At 37.2% G+C, this 11,761-nt stretch overlaps 1 protein-coding gene and 1 pseudogene across 1 annotated transcript; both read right to left on the reverse strand.

Moving 5' to 3' along the window:
* Positions 1-3,605: 3,605 nt before the first annotated feature.
* On the reverse strand, positions 3,606-5,552 carry LOC140746823 (uncharacterized). The gene has a single exon (XM_073078917.1). The coding sequence runs from the start codon at positions 5,215-5,217 to the stop codon at positions 4,135-4,137; it is 1,083 nt and encodes a 360-aa protein (XP_072935018.1). The 5' UTR covers positions 5,218-5,552; the 3' UTR covers positions 3,606-4,134.
* Positions 5,553-9,365: 3,813 nt separating this feature from the next.
* LOC140746765 (uncharacterized) lies at positions 9,366-11,379 on the reverse strand (annotated as a pseudogene).
* Positions 11,380-11,761: the final 382 nt, after the last annotated feature.

The following is an 11,761-nucleotide window of genomic DNA, read 5'->3' on the forward strand; positions in this document are numbered from 1 at the left end:
GATTGAGATATGGGATTGTGCAGCTACAACTAATCTACTATCACTACAAAGAGCACAAAATAAAGTAATAAAAGTGTTATTCAAATTTGACTTCCTTACACCCACTAAAAGTGTATATAAAAACACAAAACTACTTAACATAAAACAAACATATATTTACAATACCTGTATACTAATAAGAAAAATATTAAATAGAAAAATACATACACAAATACAGTTTAATGTTAGAGTACCGAGTAAATATACTAAACGCCGAAGAACTACTAATCTACTGATGTTACCCCCAGCCCGGACAGGATATGGTAAAAGAAACATAAAATTTGAGGGAGCTAAAATATATAATGATTTGCCTGAATACATAACAAACACTAAATCTTTTGATACATTTAAGAAACTTCTAAAACAACACATAATAAGTAAAGAATGAATTACAAGTAATTATACATGCACATAACATTAGATTACATTATATATATATTATGCACATACAATTTAATAGACACGCATGCACACACACACAGACTCACTCACACACACACACACACACACAGACAGACAGACTCACTCACACACACTCACGCTCACACACACATAAATTACTATTACACTATATAATACTCACGACTCCCGGACACAGCTTTATTATGTAAATAGTTTAAGTTTTCTCATTTTAAGTGACTATGTATGTCTTATGAGAAAATAAAGATTCTTTAAACCCAAAGTCCTTTCTGTAACTAACTGTGTAATTTTTTTTTTTTTTACAAGGTAAAAGTCAACTAAATCACTTTGATTTGTGGCGCTAGAATGGGTCACACGCTCTAATAGTTATGACGCTCAACCACTCGACTGTCGATCGTTCCTTGTACTTGTACCTCTAGCTTTTACTTACTAATAGCAGCTGTCTCACTGCACGTATTATTTATTTTTATTTATTTATTCGGGACTACCAACATAAGATACAGCAGTGACTATCATATACAGTACAATCATATCTATTATCTTATTGGGTAACTGTTCTTACTATGACAGGTAATCACAACATGCGTTGAATGTATATACATACTTAAAATTACTATTAAACTATGTAGCTATAACTAATAACATTAAAATTAAAATAAATATAGGTACGTCAAAAATTTGGAACTTTTTTGAGCTTGGCTAAATAGGTGGAGAAACCATCGTGGTGTACATCGAGGTCTAAGATCTTCGTAGCTAGTTTATTATACAGACGGGCCACGCGGACCATCGGTGCATAGCGACCGAGATTAGACCTGAACTGCTTAATGTGGAATAAACTGCTTGGTTTTCTGGGTATCCTGGCGGGAACGTTGTATTGCAATCTTTTTAAAAGTGACGGACAATCGATAGCACCATTTATCAACTTATACAAGAATAGTAAATCAAATTAAGCTCGTCGTGTTGATAACTCCTGCAGATTAAAATATTTTAGTCTCTCTTTATATGTTTTTATAATTCTTGGTATTTTAAAACGGTATGTCAAGATACGAGAAAATTTCTTTTGAACCCGTTCGATTCTATTTCCGTATATCTTATAATTAGGGCACCATACAATACTACCATATTCAAGCTTGTTTCGCACATAGCTATTGTATAGCTGGATAACAGCAGCTGGTTTTTTAAAACTTTTTGTGCATCTCAGAATAAAACCCAGTGCTTTATATGCATCAGTTGCAATCTTATCGATGTGATTCGAAAAACTGAGTTTACTGTCAATAAGTATACCAAGATCGCGTATAGTAGAAACCTCTTCAAGTTTATTATTGGCTATGTAATATGTCGTTTGTAACTTATTTCTTTTTCTTTATATGATGACATTTTGAGCTATTCAGATTCATTTTGTTTTTATTGCACCAGTCGTGAATATTATTTATATCTTCCTGTAAGTATATTGCGTCCGTAGTATTTAAAATGGGTTTTAATAATTTTAAATCATCTGCAAATAAATAGACTTTGCTGTGTTTCACTACATTAGTTATATCATTGATAAAAACATTGAAGAATAAAGGTCCCAATATGGAGCCTTGCGGAACTCCAGAGGATGCCGAGAAAGTTCGAGATTGTTTACCATGCACTACAACTCTAGATAGGCGATTGTTAAGGTAAGATTTACACCATTCTAGAACTGAACCTGTTATTCCAAAAGCATATAATTTTTTTATCAGAATGCCATGATTTACTTTATCGAACGCTTTAGAAAAATCGGTATAGATTGCATCCGCTTGTGTATTTTGATCCACAACTTCTTTGACGTCTGATGTAAAAAGTGCCAAATTTGTGATGGTTGATCTCTTGATCATGGAGCCATGTTGTTTTGCTGTAATGTACTTTTGGATGTGATTATACATGACAGTGTGCACCATTGACTCAAATAACTTTGATACTGCTGATATTATGGATTTTGGTCTGTAATTAGTTACACATTCTCTCTTACCGTTTTTGAACAATGGCACTACCCTTGCTTCTTTCCATTTTTCAGGAAATATGCTTGATTGAAGAGATCGGTTACACAATATAGTTAGTGGATGAGCTAAAGTGTCGGCACAGTTTACGAGAAGGAGTGGGTGTATATTATCTGGTCCCATACCCTTTCGAATATCCAGTTTTTTCAACTTTCTTTTCACTTCCTCGGACGTGAAATGAAATGCCGGTAATATGTTCTGAGTTTCATTATACAGCCCAAAAACATGATTGGTATTTTGCTCGTCGTCATTATCTTCTTCATATACTGACGAAAAATGAGTCGCAAACATGTTCGAAATAACTTCGATATCAGATGACGTGTTGTCGGTTAATGTCATACTGCTTGGCATCGATGAAGAGTTGCGTCGCAGATTCTTTACATATGTCCAGAACTTCTTAGGATTTGGTAATAATGTATTCTCTATTTCGTCAATATATTTATTATAGCATTCTTTAATAAGTCTGGTGCAGTCATTTCTTAAATAATCAAATTCTATTTCGTCCAATGGGTTTTTGTACTTTTTAATTTTTTTGTGGTATTTATTTTTTTGTTTCATTAAATATATTAGATGCGATGAATACCAGATCGGGTAAGAGCTGCTTCTAGAAACAGTCATCGGAACATGAAGTCTAATTGCTTGTTGTAAGATATCATAGAATTTTGTCACCATTTCATTTACATCAACACATAACCTAAATTCGTTAACCCAAGATATAGTGCTAAGATATTCCTTAATTGCTGTATAATCTCCTTTATAAAAATTAGGTCTAGAGCACTTTGGCATTATTTTACTTTCTTTTGTTATATTCATTTTTATGTCTAGAGCCGGATGAAATTTATCTATTTTTCTTATTGGATTTGGACACTCGGTGATTTCTATGACCTCTTGGTTGCATAGAATTAGGTCTAGTATTTTATTTTGGTTATTGCTAACAGTATTAAATTGTTTCAGCTCATGTAGCGTTATAAAATCTACAAATTTACACAACAGATTATGGTTCATATACTCAGATGGCACTACACTTTTATGATGTTCAGCGTTGATCTCTTGCCAAGTTATTGCGCTCATGTTAAAATCTCCAGCGATCATTGTATAACTGTAATCATTATAAGATTCCAATATTTGATTGGCTTTGTCCAGAAAGATTTTAAGACTGGTTTTTGTCACAGGTGGCGGCAAATAGACTGCACATAATCTTATGGTTGTTGGACTCTTACCTGATTGGGTGGAAGTAGATGCGGTGGTTACTGTTACCCAAATATCCTCGCATTCGCTTTCCCATTCTCTTTCTCGCTTTGATACCAGTTGGGTAGATACAGCTATCAGCACACCTCCCCCTCTCACTGAATCAGATAAAGAGGAAGTCTCGCGATCCCGCCTGTATATAACATAGTCATTTTCAAAGAGTTCTGCATCAAAGCATCCACTATTTAGCCATGTCTCTGTAAATATATAAATATCGTAGTCATTATTAATTATTTCTTGACGTACCTCTAATGCGTTTGAATTTAACCCTCGTACATTTTGATAGTAAATCTTTATTTGATTTGTTAACATAAACAGGAAAAAGTAGAAGAGAAATAAAAAAAAAATTAAAATCGCTACAATAATTAACAATAATAATAATAAAACAGTTAATCGTGATATAAAACTAATTTAGGTGAGATAGTTCTTGTATACTTTTAATTAATTTATATTCGGATGTATCAGTTTTCCGCATGAAGATTCTTCCCCCTTTTACCCAGACAAATTTATAGCTGAGCTCCTTCGCCTTGATTCGTGCAGCTGCGTGAATAGCTTTTTGAGTGGGTGAAAGATGCTCCACAACAAAGACTGGCTTCTTGGCGCCGCTGATACCAATATGAGTTGTGTTAAGTTTGTCTGTTACACTATTCGCTTTCTTATTAAATCTGAGGGCAGCTGCTAAAAATTCGTCTCGTACTCTAGGTGAGCTGAGTTTTATAATAACAGACCGGGGACGTTGGGTATCGTTGTTGATTTTAGCGACTTTTGTGCACACGTGAATGTCCGATTCGTTCAATTTATAATTTGTGATGTTTGCAATTTGTTTCGCAATAGTTACAAGATTTTCTGACTTGTGTTCGGGGATGTTCTGTATTTCTATGTTACAAGCACGAGAATGCTGTTCCATGCGTGCTATTCTGGAAGTAAGCTCTGTAACTGTCGATCGTAGAGATGTGTTTTCAGACTCTAACTGACCAATTTTAGATGACGTCGTTTCCAAGTCGTTTTTTATAATATCCTGTTGCTTTTCAATATCTGACACGGAATCTGATACTCGTTTGAAGCTGTTCAAGAGATCTTTAATTTTTTCATCAAACTGGTGCAATAAGTGGTTTTTAAAACTTAGCAGTACACTTTCTAACTCTTCTCTAACAATAAGTCTAACGGATTCCAATTGTACATCGGCCGTTGAGCTTTTATCAGTCTGGCCTCCCCTTCTAGAATTTACATTTAGCAATCGTTCGTCTTGTTCCACTAATTGATGATTTAAAGCTCTAGCTGGCGTGTTGGTGTTGTCCGATTTCGGCAGCTTACTACGACAGCGAGGGCAAGACCACTTCGCTTTATATTCTTCAGAAAGGTCCTTCAATGCCTTATTTATGTTGATACAGCTCAGATGATATTTGTATTTGCAAGTTTGGCAACTTAGTGTATTTGGAGAAGATGTCAAACGTTCACAACATCCAAATTTAATTTTCGCCTGCGACATAATAATACTTGCACTAAATAGAGTACTAAACGAAGCACGGTGGCAAGTGCGCTTACTCGTCTCAACGCAGCACGGCAACAAGTGATGACTCACCGCAAGCGCTGGGATTTGTTGCACTCGACTCGCTATCGGTGTCCGTTAGTTAATAACTTTGATTTTAAAACACTAAAAACTGTTTATTACACACGAGTTTTCGAAAAACTGATTGTACCAAAACTTAGGTCGTCTTGTTTACTATCCGATGATATATAGATTAACACGGATCGGCTACTTTATACTGCTATTTATATAATATTTTTACGGAGCGCAAAGAAACAGGTATGCATCTAACTGACGTCGCGCGTCGAGACTCGCGATTATAACAATTTACCATTGAAAAGGAAGTAAAAAACCTAAAGTGTTCTCATTTATATTAACTACACTTAACTATATAGCAAAATGAGTTCAAAGAACTCTGAGCGCAGCTGACCAAGTTTATCTGTTTACACGATGAGACCGAATAAATGCCCCAAACATTAAATATAATTTGTAAGTAATATAAACTTATAAGTGCACAATTCCTTACCGAAAAGCCACTCGTTAATTCATACTGTACCATAATATATAATGTCTCTTGCCTTACCGAGACCCGGTCCACGCCCTACGTAGACAGAATCCAAATATACAAATGCTACCTATCGTTTCGTCCACGGCAAACACAGATCAAATGCCGTCACAGCACCACCAATGCCAATGATGCTTTTTTGACTATGTGTATATGGGCGGCGAGGCATTTTATAACTATGTTATATTTATTTTGGGTTTATTTTTCTAACACCAGAATTGCGCAGAGAGCGCGCTGAGTCAGTATGGCCGTATGGGCGGCGAGACATTTTATAATATATGTAGGATCTGGAGCCAAGGAAGGTATGTCAGGATTAGGAATTCCCATATTGCAGGGATTAAATAGCCATAAATAATAATCAAAAGGTTTATTTACACACTAATTTTACAGGATAGGACAACACTCAATATAATAACAGGTGTACAAATAGTAAAACAAAGTTAAAATAGTTACGAACAGAATCTTAATTCTACGTTAATATAATGGCAACACTACCACCTGAATAATGACGAACAGAACCTTAGTTCTACGTTCGTATAGTGGCAACACAGCCACCCGAATAGTGACGAACAGAGTCTTAGCTCTATGTTCGTATAGTGGTTACACAACCACCCAAATAGAGACGAACAGAGTCTTAGCTCTATGTTCGTATAGTGGCCTCACAGCCACCCGAATAGTGACGAACAGAGCCTTAGCTCTATGTTCGTATAGTGGTTACACAACCACCCGAATATAGACGAACAGAGCCTTAGCTCTATGTTCGTATAGTGGTTACACAACCACCCGAATAAAGACGAACAGAGCCTTAGCTCTATGTTCGCATAGTGGTTACACAACCACCCGAATAGAGACGAACAGAGCCTCAGCTCTATGTTCGTATAGTGGCCACACGTCCACCCGAATAGCGTATCGCCTTGTTCAGGCAATACAGCTAAAGCATAGGGTATCGCGCTAGCGATTCCGCTTATGCAATATACAGTGCTAGACTGTACCAGGTAAACCAACAGTTCTGTTGGGAGCAGAGCTCTTTCATGAGTCTTATCCGAAGATAGACTGCCTGCACCAGCCAGGATGAGCTCTTATATAGGGGTAGACCACGCCCCTAATTCCCGCCAAACAGCTCTGTTCAATGGCGTTCGGAAATACGTCAAGTGTTTACTCGATACAGTTCCAAATTTGAATTATTAAAATTAAATCAAATATTCGTTCAGAAATTATCGTAAAGTTAATAAAGTGTTCTTTATTTAAAAACTATAATCTAATTACAATGTTTTGAAGAGAAACCCACTTAATATCGAATTATATTCTCAACTGCCTGCGACATATATAATATTAATGTTTATCATGTTAATTTTGATTGTCAATGTGGAATTAATATTTAGATTAAAATATGGACGACTTCCGGTAGTACTTCAACACACTTTGTTAGTCATACCAAATAAATTATATGAATTATAATAATATTAAATATTTATTCTCGTATTTTAAAACAATATTTTAAATATAATGTTATTTTATTAATAGTTAAATTTATTGTGAATCACGTCACTTGTTATAACAAAACAAGTGATGTGAGAGGGTAGTTCTTACGCTGTTTGTCACTCGAGTAGTATTTAAGTCCACGCGCTGGTAGAGCGTGATTCATTCGCATTTAATCAGTCGTGTAAGCCGTTACTCTGCCTGAATTGTAAATAAAAGTGAATAAAAGTGATTCTCATATTAAAGTCGTTTCGTTCAGTTTATTAATAAAGTGCGGTAGTGGGATATCGCCGACAGCAGCGGTGGGATGGACCTACGTGTCCACATGGTCATGATGGAGATCAATGGTGACGTTTATTGGTTCAGGGCAATGGCGCGCACATTTGGCGCGCGTGTTTAGTGATTTTCCTGGGAATGCTTTGAACGAAGCCTTAGGAAGCCACGCCGTTGGTAAAGCGTATGACAGCCGTTGGATGCTTTGATTATGGTGGGACTGAACGTATGGAGCAGTGCAATTTTGGGGTGGACCCTAGTGTAGTATGACAAGTTTATTTCATACGGGCGACACGTTGCCATTTTGATACTTATAATCACTTGGGTGGTCTATTGTTTCAATTTATTTCTATCTTGTAATTTTATAATGTTCACCTAATGTTTGAGTGTTCACAGGATAAGAATCTACTATGGCTGCTTATTGATGGTATTGCGACGACGCTGGACTTGTGTTGACCGCGAACGTATCGGAAAGTGGCTAATGTTACTGGTTGCTATAAGGCTGGATACTTTTTGACTGGTAAAACCAAGATACTTTTTGACTGGTAAAACCAAGGCGGTGAGTTGGTAGGAGCCTTTTCGGTAAGTGACTTTATACTTTAAAAATTGAGGTACTTGACGGTTTGTTAATAAATTTGGCTACCAGGATTTGACCACTGTTTGGAAAGAATTTACTTACGAATTACGAATTTTACGATTTTGAGTGTACCCACTCATTATTTCTTGTGAAAAATTTTTTGAAAGTTGTCGTATTAATGCAATTTTAATAGTCTACACGTTGCTCAATGGAGACTCTCTCTCTCTCTCTCTCTCATCTCTCTATAGTCGGTCCCCCAATGCTGAGGATCGTGACTTCTTTGCTTTATAGCGTCTTTCCAGAGATTGCGATTAGTGGCCTGGTCTGACCATCGTTTTGGGCTGCGTCCTCTGGGTCTTTTGTCCTCCACCTTGCCTGTCACCAGTAGCTTTTCTAGGTTGTCATTATTTCTTCGGGCTATATGACCGAAGTATTTAAGTATGCGGTGCAGGAAAATGCTGGAGAGACGTTGGGAATGCTCTAGGTATAATTCTTTTAAGATGGATGCATGGGTCCGGAAGGCTGTCCACGGAATTCTTAGCATTCGCCGCCAGCACCACATCTCAAATGCGTCCACTCTTTGTCTGTCTGCTACTTTCAGCGTCCAAGATTCCGATGCGTAGAGGAATATGGAAAAGATGAGCGTACGAACTAAGTTAATTCTTGTACGCTTAGTAATATTCCTGTCCTGACCCTGGTAAGTTGGTTCATTGCCGTTTTAGCCATACCGATGCGGCGTTGTATCTCAGTTTCGCAGTTTCCTTTATCATTAATGACTGACCCCAGGTATTGAAATTCCTTGACGATTTCGAAGTCGCTGAGCAGATTTGTTCGTTGTAGTAACTCCGAACGGTCGATCATCATAATTTTAGTTTTGCTCCTGTTTATCAAAAGGCCAAAGTCCAAGCTTGTACTCTCAAGCCGATTCATTAGATCCCTCAGTTCTTTTTCTGATGAAGCGAATAGAGTTGTCTTCGGTAAAGGCCCAATAGATGTGTTTGTGATATGGGTTCAGCGAAGATACGATACCGTAGCGTTCAGTGGTGCTCGTGTTTGAATTTAACGGTGTGTTGTATTGAGCAAGGTGAAGGTGATTTAGGTTAGAACATTTAAAATTTGGGTTTAAATGTCCTTGATGAGCTTCCAGACTTCTCTCATTTTATTTCTCTATATACAAATAGGCGTATATTACGGTGCTAAGCTGACTAAATTCATTTAAAGAAAATAAAGGTCGTTGCATTATATGCAAGCGCAATCTTCTTCATCGTCATGAGAAACATTATAAAAATCTTCTTCAAATATTTTTTTTGTTACTCTGCGTTTTTTCTTTGTTGGGGGAGCTTTGGGCTCATTTTTAGATTTTATTTCCAACATATTTGGTGTACAGGTCAACACCAACGAGCTCTGTCGAACTTTTGGTTTTCGTTTTCCTTGGCCGCTAATAAAACATCCTTTTGGCACCGGAGAAAGCACCTCAATAGGGACAGCAACAGCAGAAGACGATGGACATTTATTGGTAGCATTAGCAGTTAAAGCAACTTCTAGTCCAGAACCTACCTGAGATGAATTTTCAGCTTGTGGTTCGGTAAGTGTTGTTATTTCAGCTGCATTATTTTCTTTTACTAATGGCTGAAGGAGAAGTAACGTAGCAGTCACAGTTACCTGGGGCGTATTTGTCACAAAAACGGAATCATCAACTTGTTGTGAAGGTTGAGTCAAATCCTGTTCAGATCCGACAGAGCTCATTACTATGGCAGGCTGAGGAGGCTGTTCATTGGAGTTGTCCTCCTCTGGTATGTTTGTGGTCTCGGTGGGTTCGTACGTATAATCCGGAAATATATCAGGGTTCAGCGGCCAGATGCCAGTATTTTTAAATCCGTGACATGCATTTTGTACCGTAGCTGCTTTGCCATATGCTTCGTTGAATAATCCGGCGATCTGAAGATGTGTAACAACACGTCCAGGATGTGCCTTCAGCCATTTAGTAATTTCTTGGTTATACTAGGTGTTAGCGCACGCACACAGGCGCACGCACACACACCGACCGGGCCCACCAACGCGACAGGAGGGCGCCCGCCGCCGCCACTGGCCGACGAACCGTCCACGCGATCACTATATATACTATACTATTTGCGATTTAACTAAAATTTCCATAGTTAGCCTTAATATACAATTTGCAAGTAACCTGGTGTTTGCTGTCGAAGATTCCCTACCACTAGGTCTTCAAAGGCCCAAAAAAGGAGACATCAAGAGGTTGCATACGGTGCGTACAATATAGAGGCAGACAAATAATATGAATTCCGTTTTCTTTCGCATATTCCAAAATTCCAATGCCTTTGTGACTTGCATGTCCATCGACAACTAGAATGACTTTATCGTCAATGTTTGCTTTTACGAAACTTTGGAAATGCTTTATCCATTTCATAAATATTTCAGTGGTCATCCAGCCTGATTGTTGAGCTACACCTAAAGTTCCAGGAGGTGCTTTATCTATAAGATAATATTTCATATTTTTTCTATGAAATATCATCATGGGCGGAATAAAAGTTCCAACAGCATTAACACAACAAACAACAGTGGTATTTGCTCCACGCTCAGCAATAGTTATAATACTGACTTGTTTTCTTCCCGTGGTAGCTAAAATCTTTTCAGGTTTTTGTACTGTAGAAAGCCCACATCATCAACATTATAAATACGGTGCGGCTTATAGCCAACAGATTCTAACAAGCTTCCGTACAACTGGTAAAATTTTTGGACTTGCGGCCGATTAAAAGCTTGAGCGCGAGCTGCTGAAGTGGCTTCTGGTTTGCGCAAAGATATATCTTTATTACGTCTTAAAATTCCATCCAACCATTCTTGTCCTGCCTTTTGCTTTTGGATGTTAAATTGATGAGCAAAACCGTTTTTCTCAGCCATCTGAAGCTAATTCTTGTACCGATGCTCGTGTCAATCCGAACAAACGACTTTCAAGTAATTTTATGTGCTCAACTAATTGCCTTTCTACATCAGATGGAAAAGTAGCTTTCGAACTACCCAGGCCCTTTGAATTCGACGTCAAAGTTTTATTAGTGCTTAAAACATGCCTGCGAAGAGTTGCTTGAGGAACACCAAATGTTTTTGAGGCTGATAGCCAACCCATTTTCTTATCTCGAACTGCTTTGATGGCTTTCCTCATTGACTCGGTACTCCAATTTTGACGATCAGTCGTCCATTTATAATCGCGAGGCATTTTAGTATCTGTCAAAAAGTAATCATACCTGCATATACCTACACTACATCATCACACCACAAAAAACTCTGAACAAAATGACATACCTATGCCATTTTGTCCATTATATGTATATGTCGTTTTGTCCGTAGAGCATTTTAAAACAATAATATTTTTAAATAAATATACAACGATCAGTTTTTCTAAAAATAAGTTATTTAATTTGAAAATAAGTATTTGAGGAATGAAACAAATGCAACATAAATAGATACAATAGCAAAAAACTTACCAATTAAACAAAAGTTATGTCAGTATGAAAAAAACTCGTAACGTGTAAATGCCTGTCATCGGCCATGACACCAAGACGAATGAAATGGATGCGTTCAAAAAAAACAATTGTATT

The sequence above is a fragment of the Epargyreus clarus genome, unplaced genomic scaffold (genome assembly GCF_041222505.1).
Source record: "Epargyreus clarus isolate Ecla_fem2 unplaced genomic scaffold, WU_Ecla_fem_2.2 ptg000013l, whole genome shotgun sequence".
Taxonomy (NCBI): domain Eukaryota; kingdom Metazoa; phylum Arthropoda; class Insecta; order Lepidoptera; family Hesperiidae; genus Epargyreus; species Epargyreus clarus.